Raw genomic sequence first — 23,024 nt, 5'->3', positions numbered from 1 at the left:
ACACTTCTGTTGTGCAGCAGCTCATTTTCTCAACGTTAGAAGCACTCCGTAATGAGAGTATTTCCAAACTAGAAGGGGATTTCTTTTTCAGGCTAGCACAAACTATATAGTAAACAACAAAAAAAAATTAAATCCTTTCTTTATAAATACTAATGGCTGAATTATATCAGATGCAGACCGCCATAATTTTGTATCTAATTCCTTTATTGCCAGAACAACCGGCACTTCAAGTCAGCAACAGCGGCAGCTGACAACACTGCGATTACAGTGTATTCTACTTGAGTCAGCATCGGGGTAAACATTAAGCAACTTGTTTTCTTCAAACAAAAGTAGCGGAGTATTCTCCTATTTCTGCACTTTGTACCAAACGCGCAATGCAAAAAACTCCCTTTCCTCACTCGGCCTCCTCTGACGGCAGATGAGTCAGGAGCAGTACGTGGCCGCTGGAAACAGCTTTACCCAAACAGAGACCCAGAGTTACTGTTCCGTGTGTATACAAACGACTGCTGAGCGGGTAACCAGTGACATTCCCTAAAAAAATAGCACCGTGCCAAGTTACCTGCAACCTAACTTCAGGGTGTAAGACACAGGATTTCCACACACAGCTGTTGCTCCGAGCGCCCAGCTCCCCGTACATGCCAGCGCCCACACCCACCCCTTCCCCCGCCCAAGCGCTTCGGTTGTCTCCTGCTCGGCCCTCCCCTTCTGTGTGCAAGCATCTCCTGCCCTTCCCTGGGCTCCCTCCGGGCCAGAGGCCCCCGCTCTCTGCCCCCCACCCCAGGCTGTCCCTGGGCACCCCTTTCCCTCTCTGCCCTCCGCTCTCTGACCCCTCTATGCCGGGAGTCCAACAAAACTACACCTCCGCTCTGCCCGTGGTTTTCTTTCCCACCTCGTTCCTCAGACTGTGCATCTCCTCCTGGTGGCAACTCACTCGCCTTTTTATCTTCCTCATCTCTACTCTTCTCTCTCCTCCTTTTATTCCGACTAACAGTGTTTTTAAAACTGCACTGAGAGAATGAGCAGACATACTCTTTCTATCTTTTGCTCATAACATGCCTGGCATTGTATTTTCCCAATTTCCTCACCACCTGCACTCCTCATCCAAAACATTTTGTAACATCTTCTCACTCAAAAGCTTTCTTTGTAAGATGTAAAACACCAAACACCACAAGCTTAGTCAAAAAGTGGAACTCATTAAAATGACTATGCAAAGCTGTAAAACACTTGGGAATTACTTTATTAAAAAAAAAATTACACTGAAGCAAAGTCTGAAGTCCTTTTTAGAAACAAAGACATTTTCAGCATTCAGAAATAGCCATCCACTTATATAAACATACATTTTTCTTCTTATTATGCTATTGTTTAGCTACTTTCATGGCATCCTATGAAAATTTCAGTGCATCTGGAAGGCATGAAAGGCAGGTCTTTATTGTCATTTCCAACAGCATCTTGCATTCTGGCAGACATTGACATGGTCGCATCTTCACATCAGTATTTTTAGCTTGTCGCACTATGCAGCATTTGCTTATAGGTATCATCAAAAACCGCATCTCAAAGTACTATTTGTAGAAGGATAACTTTCGAAGGATAGGTTTCAAAGGTGACATTTTAAACTAAACCCAGCAGGCAAAACGAGCACAAATATGTACAATTCCACATACTAGGGGATTATGCGAATTGTGCCTTCTTTGGAATCTGTAAAAAAAAAAAATAAAGTGCTTTTCAAATGTGTCCTCATCGATTAAAAGGACACGTATTCTATATAAGCAATCAGTTGCACACCAACATCATTACATTGCTTAAAGAGGCACATCAACAGAAAGATAAATATTATCAGCACTTAATTTTAGCTTTGCAATTAAGCATATACCATTTTAAGGATTTCCAGACAAAAATCCCAACTGTACAGAATCTATTTATTAATTGGAAAATATAAAGTTAAAGAAGTGCTTATTACTCCAATACTGTCAGCTTTTAGTGCAAGTTTACTAGCATTGCTACCAAACTCAACCTTTTATTGTGCTATGGGATTTTCAAAAATTTCATACAAAGAAAAAATTTAACACAAGCACGGGCTAACCTATAAAGTCAAAAGCTAGCCTATATAAGAACTGGAAGTTCTTACACAAACCATGGGGTACCTGACCAACCAAATACATAATTCAGAAATTAAGCCCCTCTGCTATTCAAAACAGCTAACAGAAAACCTTAATTTAAATCCAAAATAACTATCTTACAGTCCTTGCTAGGCACTACCTGGCTTCTAAAACTTCAAGTTAAAAAGTGACAAAAACAGAGGTTGATTTAAAGCTGAAGAGTTGACTCTTCTTTTACAATTTAGGTTTAGTTTCTGCTGTGGAATACCCAATTCCACTTTACAGTCAGTTTCACATTCCAGTCTTGTAAACTTGACATGAGGAGGACCACTAGTATTTTCTTGATCTCTGGGGGGGGGGAAGGGGGAAATTCCTTAAAAGAGTACACATGTACTTATTTCATCTGATATGAAGTTCTGCTAGATCAAAAGGTGTATAAAGATGATTAAGAACAATTATTTAAAGGTTAATTGTTACATGTCCCCCAAAAGATCACTTTCGATGCTTGAGAGATCTTTCAAACGAAAGGCAAGACTGAGTGCCCCCTTCCCAAACACCTACCAACAGGTTTCCTTGGCAATTGGTTTGATAGTGGTAAACAGCACTAAAATTTTGCATATGAAAAGAGTAAGGTACTGATACACTAATATTGTATGAACTACAGATCTTTTTACTCCATATGGAAGATAACAAAAAGAAAGCCTTTATACTCAAACCTCAAGTTTGTCAGATTCCTCATGTTCCATGCCTAAATGTATAAGACCTGCATCTGTAGTGCCGTATTGATGCCATATTTGAAGTAAGACTCCAGTTCCCAAAGCCAAACAGGTTGTGGCAGTACTGTCCACACTGCCTGTAAATGAAAAACCTGAGTGCAAGCACCAACTTCAGGATCATGCACGTAGAGTTCTCCCCAATGAGCGGGCTGTTGGTCTCGTCCAGACTGCAGCCACTGCTGACGTGGGGAAAACAGCAAATGTGAGGTGGCAGCACAGATGTCTTGAATATCTGCTTGGCACCAGAGAGAACAGACTTCTGTTTCTTGTTAGAGAAATCTGCTCTCATTTATATTCTGAGATAAAACATCTGCATCCAGACGCTGCACACTCCTTTCATGTTAAGAACATGGTATATTCCAGGATTCATTTGGCCTCCACGCCTGGGTTTTCAGAGTTGGTACCTGCTTGTTTATGGTGAGCCCTGATAGTCAAGAATGTTTGGATCCAGGAATCCAGACTGATTCGATCCAATCTACATCTATGAGTTACTTGCAAGAAAGAATCCTCCAAGGTTAAAAGAAGTGTCATTTAGTCATTTCCAAAAAGTATTTGTCATTATTTAAGCTCAGTTATAACGTTTCTTTACACAGAAAATGCTAATACCCTCTCGTTCATTAATCCTTTTCGTTTTAGATGATGTCCTCCACTCATTTGGTAAATTAAATGTTTACGTACTGCTTTTACCAAAATAACAATTACTATTTGCTAAAGCATTAATGGATGTTTTGGACCATTCTCCCATAATAAATAATTGACAAACTGACAGTAATAGCTTATGGACAAAGGGGTTAAGCCCAGCAAGTTGTAATATCACATTGCAAACTATGCTGTCAGTTCATTTGTGGAATGCAACAGCTGACAAAAAAATCTTCTCCTTCCAGAAGTGTAAACGGATCATTCTCACTGAATATGAAAGCCTATGCAGTTGGTGTTTTTCTGGAAAGAAAGTAACAAAATAAGCTGGAAACAAAATAAAGCTGGATTTTAAAAGTGCAGTGTTTCTTTGTTTAATCTTTTTTGATGTTATATCATTTCTTCAAAGCTATTATATTGAATGGACATGGAGCTAAAGTTAGACCAAACCTTCCCTCCATAGATGGTTTTGCAGCATTTTCAGGATACAAAAAGGTAAAACTTTGCATTAGACTTGCAAAAATTAAGAACAGCTCCATTTTTGCCAACTGCTCTCCCATGCACACACGTTTACCTAAAGAACAGTTAGAAGAGACATGTTACTGTTTTTATACTGTTGATCCATTTGTTAACATACATGCAGTTCCTATGCTAGCATAGTCCAAACACGGAAAGGCTCAAGCTACTATGAAGCTATGAACTCTGAAGCTTATGTCTCCTGCATTTGAGTCTAAGCCTTGCTCAGCTGTACTGCTTCATAGCAGTAAACGCTTCACAGCATTTACATCCATCGCAAAAGTATTATCAAAGAACAATTCATCATTTCTCATTTCTGCCTGGCAACTGGAGCTTTTAGGACCCCAACCCATTTTGCAAGCCACCAACTGTAATAATAAAACAAATTCTGTAGTTGGTCCTATGTGCAACATCTCACGCCTCCAAGGCCCTACACTTGACACACCACCACCATCCCCAACCAGCTACTGACTGCATGTGGATAGCTTACCCATTCCAAAAGGAATGAATGCCTCTTTCTTAATTAGCTGGCCATTTTCGTCCAGAAATCTTGATGGTTGAAATTCATCTGGTTTCTCCCAAACATTAGGATCTCTGTGTACTGACCACAAGTTGGGCACGATCACACTGCCCTTCGGAATAGTATATCCCTGCAGCACTTTAAACAAAAGCACAGAGACAGTGGATCTGACAAGTTGCTAGAAGTAAACGCGGGAGACTTACACTTATTAAAAAGATGACTAGAAGATGTCACAAAAATGATACAGATCCCTAACTGCGGGCTGCAAACGTAGCAGGAGCTTAAGGCAAAGGTGATCTCTGCTAGCCTGCCTGGGTCAGAATCACACAGGCCAGAGCAGCTGGAAAGACAAGAAGTTACACCAACAGCTCCCTGCGGGGAAAAGGCAGCAGCAATCGTTAGAAACGCACTCTGCTGCATGGAAGTGCTGTGACCCGATTTCCTCCTGTTCCTGTGCTGTCACAGAGCCCCACCGCAGTGAAGGTGGAGGTAAGGAAGAGGGACGGGTTTTGAACTGTTATCACCAAAGGGGTTTGAACTGGCTAGTCTCATTTCAGCTTGTTGCACCTCACTGTCCTGCAAGCCAAAACACTTAAAAAAGCAGATCAATTCAGTACTGGGTTAGAAAACCAAGTATTGCTACCTCCCACTCACTTTAGCCAGTGTTCAGCTATGTTTATGAAAACATATAGCCAACAAGATGACTTCAAAAAGGATATTTATTATTGTTTTCTGTAGATGCGGAGCTCAATGGTATAAGCCTTTCAAGCTTTAGCAAACCAATTGCTCCAAATTGATGTTTTCAGACCTCTGTGCCAGATGGCCAAAACCAACTCTGCCGTTTCAGGTACAAAGGTGGAGTCTCAGCTGCCAACTACCACTAAGCACATCAGTCAACACAAGCTGACCCCCAGAAAAGAAATCGCTCTAAATTAGAAAACTGCTGGATGTTAGATCAGACATGCTGCTTAAACAGAGGAGTATCTCAAGCCCACCTACTCTCTATAAACGGCATTTTATACTTGGATTACATGTCTAATACATAAATGAGGTCTTTGTAAATTCTCACTAGATGTCCCATCAGCTCTTCATCCACAAAAGAAACACTGTATTAACAAGTCTCTACAAATGCTTACCAGCAGTTTCTGAGGCCATTCGAGGAATAGAAAGGGGAACAACCGCAGTCATTCTCTGCACTTCCATAATGGTTGCCTCTGTGAAGGGCATTTGAGCCTTGTGGGTAAGAGAGGGAACTTTGTCATGTCCTAGAACTGCTTCAATTTCTGCATGAACCTTCTCTATTCAAAGAAGAAAAATAAAATAAAAAAATAAAAAAAGATGCACAATATGTGAGAAGACATCATCTCAATTTCATTTGCCTATGCTTCATTGTTTACATAGATTTGTCAAAAATGACTACACGGCATGTAATCCCTAGCTGAAATAACTACGCCAACAAAAGCCTTAAGAACAGACTCAGTTAAGAACAAAACAACCAAGCGCAATCCTGACAACTGTCAAGAGTGAAGCTACTGAGATGACAGACATTGCTAGCACTTCTGTATTGGAAAAGTATAGGAAAAGTTCTGTTCCAGTTCCAAACGTATTCATAATCTTAGTTTAAGAGTTTAACTATACAGTAATTTGAACGGTGAAAACATCAAGCTTCTGGCCTGCATTAAAATAATGAACAAAAAGAGACTGCAGTCTCAGGCACAGTGCGTGCCTGAGCTGGCCTCTCTCCCTGGGGAGATCCAGTTCTCAGAACTGGGAAAGGTGGTGAAGGAATGGGGAAGCTTTTTACGCAGCCGCTTTAGATAATTCATTCTGGAGCTGGAATTCTGGTGCTGTTACTGCAAGCATTGAAGCCATTTAACTTGTTCTGGCTGTTTCCTACTTTCTGTTCACAGAACCTAAACTCAGCTATTTCCCAGTTCCCCCAAAAGGCAGCAGCAGATGCTCCTTCCCCCACACAGCCCTTCTGCAAAGGAAAAACAGAAGTTAACGAGCTTATCTCCTCTCTCATTCACGTGAGGCACAAAGTGTCAAAATATTTGCCCCTTTCATCTCACTAAAGGCTCAGCATACAAGTAATTCTCTTCACAGAAGTTTCCAAGATGCAAGATTTGCTTCACCCACGTACAGGATGATGCGCCTTTTCCTCCAGGTAACCTGGAATCTGGCTACACAGCAAAAGACAATCTTGAAAGAGGAGACCTCAAAATTAACCTTTAATCAAAAATAATAAAAGTCAGTTTTCCTTTTTCACCCTTGATATCCTGAATATTTTGTAGTTGTCCTGCTTGCACTTTCCAAGATTCAGAATCCAGGCTTCTGATACTCTCGAGTTTTTGCTCTTTTCTCTCCTTAGCACTGATTCAAGATTAAATAAAAGCTCAATGCAAAAAAGTTTCTCTGTTTTCAGAGAAGCATTTAGAAATACCGTTTGAACCGCGTTGAACAAACAGTTGCTGCCACCTCCTGGGTTCGCTAGGGAAACAAGTTCTCGTATGAGGAACACACGGTAAAAAATACCTCGACAGTAAGGGATTTGCTAATGTTGTGGCTCTCGAGTACCTGCTTTGTGGGGTTTTGCTACTTTTTTTAATGACACATTATAGCCCTGTATTCAGGTATGCACGTCCACAGTAATTTAAACAAGTAAAGTTTTCAATATTAAAAAAAAAAAAATTAAGGAGACTGTCTCATGCTAAATGTCACATCACCATTTTATCCTGAACCACGTTTCTCCGGAATTTGTAAAGATATGTGGAACTACACAGAAAGCAGCCAAACTGCTGCTCACATTACCAACTGCAAAAACGTAGACTTCAGGAGTTCTCCGCTAACAGCATGTTATTTGAACTGCTTCACTACATTTCATATATTTAAAAATCTCACAGATCTTCAGAAGTCAAGGACTAAAACCAAGTCAGGGAGCAGACCAAACCAAATACTCCCCACTGCCTCCCTACATGCACGCACGCACACACATGTGCATACCCACCCTTCTCTTTTTCCATGTAAAAAGCAAAACTGGCTTCCACAGACAAATACATTCTTTCTGATTTTCCCCCCGATAGCCCTTCATTTGCCTTTCCATGTCTGCAACATTTGCTACTGCTAAAAGTTATGCAATCCAGGTATTTCCTTTAGGGGATAAGAGAAACATCCTACCAGGAAAAAAAAAAAGAGGCCCATACATGACTCCCAGGCAATCAGGATACATAAGGAACGGGATATTAGAAGTAAGAGAATCACATTACACAGCTAAGTGATACACTCTGGACTACTGAGCTTATTTATATTGTTTGACAACAGCCATAGCATAAGGAAAGGTGAAATCAGAGAGAGGCAATAAAACTGTTAGAGATGGGCAGAAGAGAGAAAACTGACTAGCGTATACACGTACAGTACCAGGCAGTAGGGAAAGGGTTTAAAAAAAACCAAACACAAAACTCTTCTAGATCTCATTTGTGTAATTTAGAACATATCTAATTCATGTAACTGCGTATCAAGTCAAGCAGTGATAACACACAACCATTAAAAATAGAAGAATAAGGCTATGCAATAAAATTTATTTTACATTTGTCCCCGGTGGATTCTCTCTCCCATACTGAACTGATGCCTTATTTTGCAATCTTTGCTCAACAATGTGGTTGACTTTGTGCAATAAACTATGATCTTGACCTATTTAAAGAGATTATTCCAGACAGATAGGTCCTGTAAACAAGTATCTATTTGCTTATTTGCAAAGCAGCTGCAGCACATGAAAACCTCAAAATCTCAAATACCTGATAAAAGTATTCCAGGTTTATATTGTTCTTAGATAACTTGAGGTTTACCCTTCTTCACTCCAGGTTAGCAAGAAGTCTGGGCAAAGCAGTGGTCTCTCGGGGAAATGTTTCATTACTATAAACTGAGGTAGAATTACCTAAGTAGAATTGTCCATCCTGCCAAGGTTTCCAGTCCACGTATACCCAACAATCCTTCTAGTGGAAATCAGTTGCTATGTAGGACTTTAGGAGAAGCTGCTAATAAATTAATAAATCAATTGCTTTATTTTTCTTAAATTCAACCATCTAAATTTGCTAAATGGTACTAAAGAAAACACTGGCTTTGCAACCACATGTACTGTAACAAGACTCAGTATAGAAAAATATTTAACCAAAATTAATTTTAAGTCTTTGGTGATGGAAATTTATCCTATGAAGTCCTGAAATACAACTCTAGCAAGTACTATTTTAATATTGTAACCTCTCTAACACCATTGGTGTTTTTTATATCCACAAAAATCTACAAGTCATTTTCTAGAACTCTGTCACAAACAGTAATCAGATCATAGCACCATCAAATAATTTGGGTTGCAAGGAACCCTTGGAGGTCATCTGATCTAAACCCTTACTGAAAGCAAAATCATCTTCCAAGTTAGATCCAACTCTGAGGGTAGATCAGACTAGTCAGGGTCATACCCCACTGAGTTTTGAATACTTCCAAAGTCGGAGATTCTGTTAATTCTTGGGGCAAACTGTTGCACTCCTTGCTATCTTCATAGGCCAATTTTTTTTCCTGGTATCTGATCAGAATTTTCTTGTTGCAGACTCTCTGCTGCTTCTCTTCCCTCCACTGCACATCTCAGAGGAGACTGCCTCCATCTTCTTAGCATCTTCCGATCAGGTAGTTGTAGACAGCGTAAGGTCTCCCCTCAGTCGTCTTTCCCTAACACTGTTAGCGTTCCTTCTGCCTCTCCTCTGGGGCCACGTGCTCCATGTGCCTTTTCCCCCGCCCCCGTAATCAGCAACCTACCCAACTGCCATGACCGTTCAAGACTGACGGGGAGAGGCCTTGCAACGACACTGACCAGCTGGCACCCTGGACTTGTGTAAGCCCAATTTGCTCAAGCTGTCTCTAATTTGATCTTCTGGTACAGTAGGTAGTGTTTCACTTCCCCAGACTCTGCCGCTAGGCTCCAGAACCTACTTGCTCAGGGAGGCATAAAAGCAGAGCTTACCAGTACGTATCTCACATATCTTATACCACTACTATAGGCCTGGAATGCCACAATTGTCAAAGCTTTTGAAACTTGCTAAGGTTCCCTGGAATTGCTTGGGAAAGATAAAGTTGTCCCAAAACAGAAGAAATGCATAAACTAAAGGGCCATTTAGATAGTTAATATATAGCACTAACCTAGAGATCATCATAGCAGAGCAGGATAGAAGACGATCAATTACATATCAACCTTTCAAATTACACATACACATGTACTATTTGCACTCCAAATGACTTCTCTACTGTCACTGTTTGCTTCTGTTTCTGAACATCCATCTAGAGCTTTCCAGTTTGGAATAAAACACCTAGAATAAAAATAGTCTTACCTTGTACTTCTAGGTAGAGAGACATGTAGAGCAGGCACCACAGTAATGTGTTGGAAGTAGTGTCTGTGCCTGCGATGAAGAGGTCACCAATGATAAAAAATAGGTAGTCTTCATTAAAACTGCTCTCCTTGTTGTTTTTTTCTTCTTCTGCATGGATTAAGTACATATCAATGAAGTCCCTGGGATTTGCTGCATCCAGTGTATCCCTGTGCTGTGCAATTATTTTCTTTAGAAAAGCAGTAATATCTAATTCTGTTTTCCTAAGTTCCCGGAAAGGCCCGAAGGGAAGGTAGTACAGCCAAGGGCAGATATTGACCAGGATCATATAGCTGTTCACGCTTAGCTCTAGTGCGCGGGCCATATTCTTCAGCATCGTCTTGAACTCAACATCTTCGTAGTTAAAACGCCTGCCAAAGGCCATAGTGCAGATAACATTGGACACTGCATTGCGAATGATCGGAAAGGGATTAAATGAATCCTTTCCATGCTTCAGCATTTCCTCCTTTATAAACTTCAGCTCCTCAATGATTTTAGGCTCTAAGCTGTGTCTTCCTACTCCAAAATGACGCAGTGTTGAGAGAGAGAATTTCCTCTGTTGCTTCCAGACAGGGCCGTAAGGTGCAAAAATAACACCTGGAAGAGAAAGGGAGAGTCTGAAACCAAAATGCTCTATTTTCAAGAAGAAATAGTTAGACAGGCATGCAACCCAAGAGCCAGAAAAGAAGGAAACAATACATAGCAAATCTATCCCAAGCGCTGGGCTAGGACCTAAAGGAATGTCCTGCTTTCGGCTGGGATAGAGTTTATTTTCTTCCTAGTAGCTGCCATAGTGCTGTGTTTTGGATTTAGGATGAGAACAATGTTGATAACACACCGATGTTTTAGTTGTTGCTAAGTAGTGCTTACACTAGTCAAGGACTCTTCAGCTTCCCATGTTCTGCCAGGTGCACGAGAAGCTGGGAGGGGGCACAGCCAGGACAGCTGACCCAAACTGGCCAAAGGGACATTCCATACCATGTGACATCATGCTCAGTACATAAACTGGGGGGAGTTGGCCGGGGGGCAGCGATCGCTGCTTGGGAGTGGGCTGGGCATCGGTCAGCGGGTGGTGAGCAATTGCATCGTGCAACACTTCTTTTGTATATTCTTTTGTCATTATTATTATTTTCTCTTCCTTTGCTGTCCTATTAAACTATCTTTATGTCAACCCATAGGTTTTACTTTTTTTTTCCCGATTCCCTCCCCCATCCCAACGGGGGGAGGGGAGGGTGAGTGAGCGGCTGTGTGGTACTTAGTTGCCGACTGGGGTTAAACCACGACAGTTCTTTTTGGCGTCCAACATGGGGCATGAAGGGTTGAGATAACGACAGATCTGACCAGAGCGTGTTAAAACAAATTTGTTATAAGCATTCATTATAGTAGTTTAGTAGTCGCTGGTCACAACGTTGATTTATTTGCTCTCAGAGTTGTTGTATTTGTTCACAGAGTTGTGTTACGTAACACCTTATTTGTCATATATACTGTTTATCAGTATTTATCTGCTGTTTATCACCTCTGGCAGGTGGACTAAGGTTATCGCTTTGCTGTACTGTGTAACACTGGCTTATGGTATGATAAAATTATTGGACGTGAGACCAATCTTGTATTTGAACTCAGCACTGCTGTCACCTCTGTACTTTGGGAGCCATCTACTGGAAATTATTAATAATTACACTTTTTACTTTTTCTTCTCGGAGAGCCAACCTATGAGGGAGACATCTTCCTCCACCTCCCCCTTCTCCTCCAGGCTAATTACAATAGCTCCTAAGAATTTTGCATATCTTTGGGATGTTCAAACTAGCATGTTCCTATTGCTATGTCTCTGAATGTGTGTCAGGTCTTGCTTAGGGTTAAAAAACTATTTAAGAATACTGTGGCTATTCCAACCCCAGCGGCAGGCACTGCAGCTGAACCAGAGAACCAACCCATGCTGGTATCTGTCGCCCCCATACACAAGAAGAAATCTTGGAAGCAAAAGTCAGCTTGTTTAGTAAGGGAAGAAACTCTTCCCCTACTAAGGGAAGAAGTGGACGAGGCAGACTACTCTAAAACAGGCCCATCACAAGAACAGGAGGAGGAAGAGGCAGAACTCATAAACGAGGCAGTAACCACCCAATCCCTGTCCCCGAGTGAGCTGTGAAACATGCGAAAAGATTTCAGCTGTCGTCCAGGTGAGCACATCGTCACCTGGCTGCTCCGGTGCTGGGATAATGGGGCCAGTAGCCTGGAATTGGAGGGTAGGGAAGCCAAGCAGCTGGGATCCCTTTCCAGGGAAGGGGGCATTGACAAAGCGATTGGAAAAGGCGCACAAGCCCTCAGCCTCTGGAGGTGACTCCTGTCAGGTGTGAAGGAAAAGTATCCCTTCAAGGAAGATGTTATATGTCACCCAGGCAAGTGGATCACCACGGAGAGAGGTGTCCAGTACCTGAGGGAATTAGCCGTGCTGGAGTTGATTTATGATGACCTGGACAACGAGCAGTTATCCAAAGATCCAGATGAAATCAAGTGCATGCGACCCATGTGGCGGAAGTTTGTACGGAACGTGCCATCGTTGTATGCCAACTCATTGGCAGTAACGACCTGGAAAGACGGAGAGGGACAAATGGTAGATGAATTGGCTGGCCAACTCCAGCAATATGAAGAAAGTCTCTCTTCCTCCCTACAGGCCTGCATCTCGGCTGTGGAGAAACTGTCCCAGGAGGTCCAGCAACTCAAAGAGGATATGTCCTGCTCCCCACCTGTACGGACCAGTATCTCGGCTATTAGGAGTAAGCATTCCTCTGCTCAAGAGAGTGTGGGTACACACCACGGGCCACCCTGTGGTTTCACCTGCATGACCATGGAGAGGACATGAGGAAGTGGGATGGAAAATCTACCTCGACCCTAGAGGCACAGGTACGTGAGTTGCAAGGAAAAACAATCACAAAAGGGGGTTCTTCCAGGAAAATTGCTGCTCCAGTTTCCAGTGGGCAGTTCCCCAGACAGCGTAGAAGGGCTGATCTTACTCCTGATCTTAATAAAGGGACTCCTGACTCATAGCCACAAGAAGTGAGTAACGAATACTATGACCAGGACTAGAGGGGCCCTGCCTCCAGCCAGGTGGAGGAAAGGGACAACCGCGTTTACTGGACTGTGTGGATTCGGTGGCCTGGCACATCAGACCCACAGGAGTATAAGGCTCTAGTGGACACTGGTGCACAGTGTACCCTCATGCCATCAAGCTATAAAGCGGCAGAACCCATCGGTATTTCTGGAGTGACAGGGGGGATCCCAACAGCTAACTGTATTGGAGGCCAAAGTGAGCCTAACTGGGAATGGGTGGCAAAAGCACCCCATTGTGACTGGCCCAGAGGCTCTGTGCATCCTTGGCACAGACTACCTCAGGAGAGGGTATTTCAAGGACCCAAAAGGGTACCGGTGGGCTTTTGGTATAGCTGCCTTGGAGACAGGGGAAATTAAACACCTGTCTACGTCGCCTGGTCTCTCGGAGGACCCTTCTGTTGTGGGGTTGCTGAGGGTCGAAGAACAACGGGTGCTGATCACTACCACAACAGTGCACCGGCAGCAATATCGCACCAACTGAGACTCCTTGATGCCCATCCATAAGCTGATTCATCGACTGGAGAGCCAAGGAGTGATCAGCAAGACTCACTCACCCTTTAACAGTCCCATATGGCCAGTGCAAAAGTCTAATGGAGAGTGGAGACTAACAGTAGGCTATCGTGGCCTGAATGAAGTCACACCACTGCACTGAAGTCACGGAGTGCTGCCGTGCTGGACATGCTAGCACTTCAATATGAACTGGAGTCAGAGGCAGCCAAGTGGTATGCCACAATTGATATCACTAATGCGTTTTTCTCAATCCCTTTGGCAGCAGAGTGCAGACCACTGTTCGCTTTCTCTTGGAGGGGCGTCCAGTACACCTGGAATTGACTGCCCCAGGGGTGGAAACACAGCCCCACCATTTGCCATGGACTGATCCAGACTGCACTGGAACAGAGTGAGGCTCCAGAACACCTGCAATACATTGATGACATCATCGTATGGGGCAACACAGAAGGGGAAGTTTTTGAAAAAGGGAAGAAAACCGTCCAAAACCTTCTGAAAGCCGGTTTTGCCATAAAACAAAGTAAAGTCAAGGGACCTGAACGGGAGATCCAGTCTTTAGGAATAAAATGGCAAGATGGACGTCATCAGATCCCAAGGGATGTGATCAACAAAATAACAGCCATGTCTCCACCAACTAGCAAAAAGGAAACACAAGCTTTCTTAGGTGTTGTGGGTTTTTGGAGAATGCATATTCCAAATTACAGTCTGATTGTAAGCCCTCTCTATCAAGTGACCCGGAACAAGAACAATTTCAAGTGGGGCCCTGAGCGACGACAAGCCTTTGAACAAATTAAACGGGAGATAGTTCATGCAGTAGCCCTTGGGCCAGTCTGGGCAGGACAAGAGGTAAAAAATGTGCTCTACACCGCAGCCAGGGAGAACGGCCCTACCTGGAGCCTTTGGCAGAAAGCACCAGGGGAGACTCGAGGTCGACCCCTAGGGTTTTGGAGTCGGGGATACAGAGGATCCAAGGCCCACTATACTCCAACTGTAAAAGAGATATTGGCAGCACATGAAGGGGTTCGAGCTGCTTCGGAAGTGGTTAGTGCTGAAGCACAGCTCCTCCTGGCACCCCGACTGCCGGTGCTGGGCTGGATGTTCAGAGGGAGGGTCCCCTCTACACACCATGCAACTGATGCTACGTGGAGTAAGTGGGTCACACTGATCACACAACGGGCTCGAATAGGAAACCCCAGTCACCCAGGAACCTTGGAAGTGATCACAGACTGGCCAGAAGGCAAAGATTTCAGAGTATCACCAGAGGAGGACATGACGTGTGCTGAAGAGGCCCCAGTGTATAATAAACCGCCAGAAAATGAGAAGCAATATGCCCTGTTCACTGATGGGTCCTGTCGTCTTGTGGGAAAGCATTGGAGGTGGAAGGCTGATGTATGGAGTCCTATATGACAAGTCGCAGAAACTGCTGAAGGAGAAGGTGAATCGAGTCAGTTTGCAGAGGTGAAAGACATCCACCTGGCTTTAGATATTGTTGAATGAGAAAAGTGGCCAGTGCTCTATCTCTATACTGACTCATGGATGGTGGCAAATGCCCTGTGGGGGTGGTTGCAGCAATGGAAGCAGAGCAACTGGCAGCGCAGGGGCAAACCCATCTGGGCTGCCGCATTGTGGCAAGATATTGCTGCCTGGGTAGAGAACCTGGTTGTAAAAGTCTGTCACGTAGATGCTCACGTACCCAAGAGTTGGGCCACTGAAGAACATCAAAACAACCAGCAGGTGGATCAAGCTGCTAAGATTGAAGTGGCTCAGGTGGACCTGGACTGGCAACATAAGGGTGAATTATTTCTAGCTCGGTGGGCCCATGACACCTCAGGCCACCAAGGAAGAGATGCAACATACAGATGGGCTCGTGATCGAGGGGTGGACTTGACCATGGACACTATTGCGCAGGTTATCCATGAATGTGAAACATGCGCTGCAATCAAGCAAGCCAAGTGGTTAAAGCCTCTCTGGTATGGAGGACGATGGCTGAAATATAAATATGGGGAGGCCTGGCAGATCGATTATATCACACTCCCACAAACACGCCAAGGCAAGCGCCATGTGCTCACCATGGTGGAAGCAACCACCGGATGGCTGGAAACATATCCCATGCCCCGTACCACCACCCAGAACACTATCCTGAGCCTTGAAAAGCAAGTCCTGTGGCGACATGGCACCCCAGAAAGAATTGAGTCAGACAACGGGACTCATTTCCGAAACAACCTCATAGACACCTGGGCCAAAGACCACGGCATTGAGTGGGTGTATCACATCCCCTATCAGCCTCTGGGAAAATTGAACGATACAATGGACTGTTAAAGACTACACTGAGAGCAATGGGTGGTGGGACGTTCAAACATTGGGATACACATTGAGCAAAAGCCACCTGGTTAGCCAACACTAGGGGATCTGCCAATCGAGCTGGCCCTGCCCAATCAAAACTTTTACGTACTGTAGAAGGGGATAAAGTCCCTGTAGCGCACATAAAAAATATGCTGGGGAAGACAGTTTGGGTTACTCCTTCAGGCAAAGGCAAACCCAGGGACCTGGGTGCACTTGATGGGTAATGCAGAAGGATGGGGAAGTCCGATGTGTACCTCAAGGGGATTTGATTTTGGGTGAGAATAGCCAATGAATTGAATTGTATGATGTTAACTGCTATGTAATATGTATGTCATCACTACTATGGCCGCTACATGCCATATCAATGGTATTACAGTAAGAATCACCCAGATGAATGAAGAATGACCTTTGATGAAACCGAGCAAAGTGCAGCAGTGATGGAAACAGAACTGGCTTCAGCACGCAACAGTCCAACACCACACACCATCTCTCCTGCCCTGAAGGACTGTTATGACAGATGGAGCCCAAAGTCATGGACTAAATGAACTCAACAGATATTTTAGAGGGATAGCCCATAGACTAAGGGAATGATATCTGTGTGTATATATATCAAAAAACAGGAAAGGTGGTGGTGATTAATTGGGATGTATTACAAAGGGTAGGACCTGGGCATGACATAGATGGTATAGAATAAGGGGTGGATACTGTCCTGGTTTCAGCTGGGATAGCATTTATTTTCTTCCTAGTAGCTGCCATAGTGCTGTGTTTTGGATTTAGGATGAGAACAACGTTGGTAACACACCGACGTTTCAGTTGTTGCTAAGCAGTGCTTACACTAGTCAAGGCCTTTTCAGCTTCCCATGTCCTGCCAGCGAGAAGCTGGGAGGGGGCACAGCCAGGACAGCTGACCCAAACTGGCCAGAGGGACATTCCATACCATGTGACATCATGCTCAGTACATAAACTGGGGGGAGTTGGCTGAGGGGCAGCGATTGCTGCTTGGGAGTGGGCTGGGCATCGGTCAGTGGGTGGTGAGCAATTGCATCGTGCATCACTTATTTTGTATATTCTTTTATTATTATTATTTTCTCTTCCTTTGCTGTTCTATTAAACTATCTTTATCTCAACCCACAGGTTTTACTTTTTTTTCCCAATTCTCTCCCCCATCCCCCCCAGGGGGTGGGAGGGAGGGTGAGCAAGCAGCTGTGTGGTACTTAGTTGCTGACTGGGGTTCTTTATAATAGGTTTGGGAAATCCTGTCCCTCCTTTTCCTAATCAGTGAAATGAACGTAACAGTTACCTCAATAGTTTTATTAGTCTTTGCAAGACACTAATAGATGGAGAAAAGGTACTCTAGATGCTTTATTACAATTTATAACAATTTTGTAGGAACTGGTACTCTGGGACGTATGTTAGCTATAGCCTTTTCTCCTCAATGTCCTGAGACAGGAATTCCTTCAGTGAGGCAGAATAAGAAGATACTAAAACACAAACTGGTTTGCATTTCTTTTCCCCTTTGTCGTGGTTTAATCTCAGTCAGCAATTAAGCACCACGCAGCCGCTCGCTCACTCCCCCCCCCCCCCGGTGGGATGGGGGAGAGAATTGGAAGAGCACAAGTTAGAAAGACTCGTGGGTTGAGATAAAAACAGTTTAATAATTGAAATAAAATGATAATAATAATATGATAATAATAATAATAATAATACACAAAACAAGTGATGCACAGCACAATTGCTCACCACCCGCTGACCGATGCCCAGCCAGTCCCCGAGCAGCGGCCCCCCCGGCCAGCTTTCCCCAGTTTATGTACTGAGCATGACGTCACATGGTATGGAATGTCCCTTTGGCCAGTTTGGCTGTGCCCCCTCCCAGCTTCTTGTGCACCTCCAGCCTCCTCAGTCAGTAGAGCATGGGAAGCTGAAAAGTCCTTGGCTAGTGTAAGCATTACCTAGCAACAACTAAAACACCGGTGTGTTATCAACTTTGTTCTCATCCTAAATCCAAAACACTGTACTAGCTACTAGAAAGGAAATTAACTCTATCCCTGCCGAAACCAGGACACCCTTCATGTTATACAAACTTCTCAATACTGTTTGCGTGTGTACATATTTCTATTACAAGCAAGGTTCTTCTTTAACTTATAATCAAAATACAGGATATGCATGCTGCAAACAAACTGGGAAGGTGAAGACAGGTTCAGAGGCACTTGGCAAAAACCTGCTTGATTTGCATCTCAACAGTTCTGATGCCTCTAGGCATGTGTTCTGCATGGTTATGTCGTTATGAAACACCACTTAAATTAAAACCCTTAGCTTCAAGTATAAATATTGCTCACTTACAAACAGAAACATCTCTTACTGAATTAACAGACCACACCAAAGATACCACCGGTAACTAAATACACAACCTGCTATTTCTAATGTACTCCATGGTTAACCTGAGAAAGTTTAAAGTCATCAAAACACGGGCTCGTTCTGCTTTTGTTCTTCTAGTACAGTGACACCACGTCTGTTTTTTTCTGGAAATAAAAAGTTTATAAAAGCAACATCAATTCCTCTGTCAACTGCAAATCTTAACGTTGAATTTAAAAGAAAGAGAAATGGCCATAAGAAATTAGCAATAGAAAGATGCACCATGTTTCAATACTTAACATTACCTACATTTCTATTACAACTTAATGTTCATAGCCCCTAATGCAAAAAGGAGAATTAACAACTAAGAAATCTATAGCTAGAAACAGAAATCTGTGCATATGTAAATGAGATAACTGTACTCAGAAGGGTATGCAATCCCACAGGTATAAACAGTACAGTGTAACATAAAGCTGGTAATCTTTCTAGCCAGATTTTCTGATTACATTATCTACTCATAGTAGCAACAACAGACCGAAGAATACAAACACATGACCTAGCTTCAAAAGCCCTAAACAAAATAAGCAGAACATTATGAAGAGTCAGAGCAAGCTGAGAATCAGCTGAACTTCATCTTCTCTGCATGAAGAGATTCCTTAGGAAACCTATTTGAACGTCTACTCTCTGGCACTTCAAAAACAGAACCAACAACTTTTCAGATTCCCTTTCTCAAGTAATGTTTCCTGGTAGCACTGGTGTCCTCAAGTAGGGTAGGTGAAAAAACAGGCTTATTTGGGGCTGAATTTGGCCGAGAACCATCTTGGGTCTTCAGGGTTTGTGGGTGGGCTGGGGAAGAAACGTGGATTTCTTGGAACAAAACAATGTTATCACTATTTCTATCCCACAGCAAATATCTCCAAAACAGACTATACATCCACAATCTCTCCCCCTTTCTGTCATTAGGAAAATTAGTTTTAGGATCCAAATACCTTCATAAAAGAGACGAGACCTATTGTTTTGAATGTAAAGAAGACTCCTAGCCACACGGGAAGGCTAACACCAACAACAAACCTCCCTGCGCTCAGAGTCTCTCCCGCAGTCCTGCACAGGGCATGGCTGTGCGGCATGATGTCTTCTGAAGTCCCGAAACCCCAAACTACTACAGAATATTAATAATTGATTCTCAAATTGGGAAAGAATAACATAGGAGACAGTATAAGGAGGAAGAAGTGCATAAAGTTAGAATAACAGAGAGAAGGGAAAAAAGAAAACTGCCAACTGGATTGCTGCCAGGCCATAATAATGGAATAGTACTTCACTGTTTTCAAAGAAAATCTCTGCATGACCTGAAAAGTCAACATACCCAGCACAGATGACTGTATTCTTAGAAGAAAACAAAACAACAACAAACAAAACAAAAAAAAACCCTGAAGAAAATACAATAATAAATTCTGAAGCAACAAGAACCCAGAAAAACCAGGACTTCATGCTCATTACAGAGGGCTAATTTTCTATGAACTGACAATGAAAACCTTTCAATACAACGAACAAAGCAACCAAACACACAGAAAACCAGAAAGTTTGTTTTATTCTCCCTTTTTACATGAAAAATTCAATTCCTTATGAGAAGCAAGTTCTGGCAAAGGCTAACTCCACACACACATAAATTTCTCACTGCTAGCTTTAGTGTTGCTGCAACACTAGGAACATCGACAAACACAGAATTCACGACATTTAATAACATTTAACTTCTGTGCGTCTGATGTCCACATCTGGATGTGCACAAGGCAGGACTATAAAGGCAGACAACCACTCAGGCTCCATCCACTCTAGAGATTGAGTCTTTGCTACCTCTCATAACTATAGAATACAAAAATGCTTTACTAAAACAAAAATACCAAAACCTGCTTTTTCCCCCCCCAGTCTAGTATTTATCTTTCTGCAGGTGTACGTGCAGAAGCCTTCAATTAAGAATTGACCTCTACCTTCTCCCTTAAATTCTCACCACACTTCCCATCCAGCCAAGAAGGCCTCCCTTCTTTGCTACTCAGTTGTTGAAATGCAGTATTTGTCATTTCTGATCCTTCTACTTGCTCTCCCCTGAGCATAGTATTTTATTTGCATCTTACAAGTGATAGAGCCACACACAGATGAGATAAGCCCTTCTTTCTTCCATAACATTACCCTGAGCTGACCTGCTGGGTAAGACAAAACTATAACAGAAAATGTAGCTTAAAAGAAAATAGCCCCATAAGTTTACACTGGGTAGTTTGTTTACAGAACGAAGATGTAGGAATCCAAAATGCACACTTACTGACTCAAAGCATCCCAGCGTTGTAGTACCCAAGCCATGAGTGGTAGATCTGAAGTTACACAATCATCCTACTTCTATCGATTCCTTTCCTAGTACATACAAATACAACTGTTGCTGCCCTGATCCGTAGCAAAGTCTCCTCCATGAACCACACACAAAAAGAAACAATTGTTAGCCCAAAGCTGTTACGGACAGTATCTTAAAACTGAAGTTAGAGATTTACATTGTGCCTATACTATGCCTTTCCAGTAGCACAAATGCAGCTTCGCAGAGGTTCAGTCATCTCCTACATACTACCACTAAACCCAAGCCAGCCCATTCAGAACAGCTGTGACTTCCAGCTGCTTTTGGAGAACCTCCTTGCACAGGGGCCAGGCAGGCCCACACTGCCCATATTCACTGACTTTTCCCTTTGTGTACTGGAAATTCACTACCCCTGCGGTTCATTCTACAATACTTTCGCATCTGCAGCAATTCAACTTGTTGCACCAGCTAATGTAAGCAATACATAACAGCTCGGTACATTTTACGGACAACTGGGTAACCCTCACATAACAGTCCCTGTACCTGAGCATAGCTGTGGTGACCTTCCAGAGAAAACAAAATGTAAAGCAACGTAATGACCCTGCCGCCGCACAGCAGGGTCCCTGCACTTGGCCGCAGCACGCTCCGGACAACAGGCTCCCGACACTTTCAACTCCCCTGGAGCATCCAACCATGGAAGCTGCTAACTTGGTTATCAGAGATTTTAGTCAGGTGTTTACATGAATTCCTTGTAAGTAACATGCATCGACTGCCCTGGCTACTCTTGTGTCACCGTGTTTAAAAAAGTCTAACAGAGAACTGTCTGCAAAAAACAAGAAACATACAAAATTCACAGCATTCAAGGAAAAAGAAATCCACCACAAGCCTGAACATGCAGTTTTACAGAACCGCTAAAATTGATCTAATGTCTAACTGCTCTTCCCCTTTCCTCCTCCAGTCTTTGCTAAATGTACTGTACCTAAAAATACTCATGCACTGTAACAACTACATGCCAGTAAGATCTGCCTCAGACCAACATCATTAAACCAGTATCATTAATCATTTATTTTTTAATCCTTTAAACCAATTACAGCAATGGTAAACATGAAGAAATTCTAACTGCGGTATTGCCATCATATGTTTAAACTCCCCATGCCCTTTTTTTGCGAAAGCTAGTAAACTCTCCTTTGACCTATTAAAAAAAACCCAAATATGCCCAGCAAGTTTTGAGAAGTGGAATAACACACTTGCAAACATCTCAGCAACAGTAGCTCGCATGCAGGCAGCACAGACTGCGCAGCTATGGGACTCCACAGAAGCCTGCTCTTAGCTACTGTTACCTTAGTAAGAACTGGGGAAGGGCAAAATTATTTCATACCACTGCCAAAGTATTCGAAATTTCTTCTCCTGATATAGCTAAAATCAGGAAGTCCCTGGGTGACAGGCTAGCTGTTTCTTAAGTCCCTGCACAAACGCCATTCCCTTCACTGTAAACAGAGGTAAAGGGATGAGGCGTTTCAGTCTTGGTGACGTTGTCTGTTGTGCACACCGCAGCACTGTGAAGTTCATAGGGATGCTGCATGTTCACCTAAACGTAGGGTGACTTTCTCTCTGTATGTTTTCTGTCACCAGCAGGGCAGGGGACACACACGATGAACAAAAAGCAAGTAGATAGTTCAGCCTGTAATTCACAAACAGTTATTTATAAATTTCGGCACAACAGCCACGAAACCGAACAGCTCCCGCTCGATATTCTTGCCAAGAGCCGCCCTGGCAGTTCATTAAGCGTGCGGCAGCTCACCAAGCGGGACCCGCTGTGGTCGCGCCTCCGGCCCGCCGGGCACCCCAGCAGCCTGCCAGCCCCGTCGGAGCTAGGGTCCGGCAGCCGCCCCCCGGGGGGCCCTTACCCTTCTTGCGGGTGATCATGAGGACGATGGGGACGGAAGGCCGGTCGCTGAACACCTCCGCCTTCTGCACCAGCGCCTCCCGCACCGCCCCGAAGGAGTTGAGGACGATGAAGGGGCGGCTGCCCACAAAGATCCGGAAGACGCTGCCGTACATCTTGGTGAGGCCGGTGAGGAAGACGTGGGGGGAAAAGGCAGGGGAGCCCCGGCCGCCGCCCCGCACCTCCACCGCCCACCTCTTCAGCAGCGGCGGCGGCAGCAGGGCGAAGGCGAAGTTGCCCACTAACGGCCAGGGCGCCGGGCCCGGCGGCAGCCCCGGCGGCGCCCGCGGCCGCCGCAGCAGCCAGTAGCAGCCCAGCCAGCACAGGGCCGCCAGTAGCAGCTCGGTGGCGGTGGGGGCCCGCAGTAGCCACGTCCAAGTGGCCGTGGCCGTGGCCATGGCCGCCGCCGCCGCCGCCCCCTCAAGCGGCGTCGCGCCCCGTTGCGGGCCCGCCGCCCTCCTTCTTCCCCCGCCCCGCCC

General features: G+C 44.0%; 1 protein-coding gene across 3 annotated transcripts; it reads right to left on the bottom strand.

Annotated features, from left to right (window-relative positions):
- Nucleotides 1-1,218: 1,218 nt before the first annotated feature.
- On the bottom strand, nt 1,219-22,943 carry CYP2U1 (cytochrome P450 family 2 subfamily U member 1). Of its 3 annotated transcripts, none has more exons than XM_076336868.1 (6): nt 22,508-22,718; nt 9,920-10,552; nt 5,681-5,842; nt 4,515-4,682; nt 3,959-4,082; nt 1,219-1,695 (listed from the first exon to the last, which is right to left on the bottom strand). In XM_076336868.1, the coding sequence occupies exons 1-6, from the start codon at nt 22,659-22,661 to the stop codon at nt 1,614-1,616; spliced, it is 1,323 nt and encodes a 440-aa protein (XP_076192983.1). In that variant the 5' UTR covers nt 22,662-22,718; the 3' UTR covers nt 1,219-1,613. The 3 variants fall into 3 exon arrangements, 2 of the variants coding, with proteins under 2 accessions (XP_076192983.1, XP_076192982.1); XR_012995200.1 differs by having other exon boundaries at nt 1,642-1,695; nt 2,813-4,082; nt 22,508-22,943; XM_076336867.1 differs by having other exon boundaries at nt 1,625-4,082; nt 22,508-22,943.
- Nucleotides 22,944-23,024: the final 81 nt, after the last annotated feature.

This window comes from Aptenodytes patagonicus, chromosome 4, assembly GCF_965638725.1.
Source record: "Aptenodytes patagonicus chromosome 4, bAptPat1.pri.cur, whole genome shotgun sequence".
Taxonomy (NCBI): domain Eukaryota; kingdom Metazoa; phylum Chordata; class Aves; order Sphenisciformes; family Spheniscidae; genus Aptenodytes; species Aptenodytes patagonicus.
Note: the sequence above shows the minus strand (reverse complement) of the source record. Positions and strands in the feature narration are given on the sequence as shown.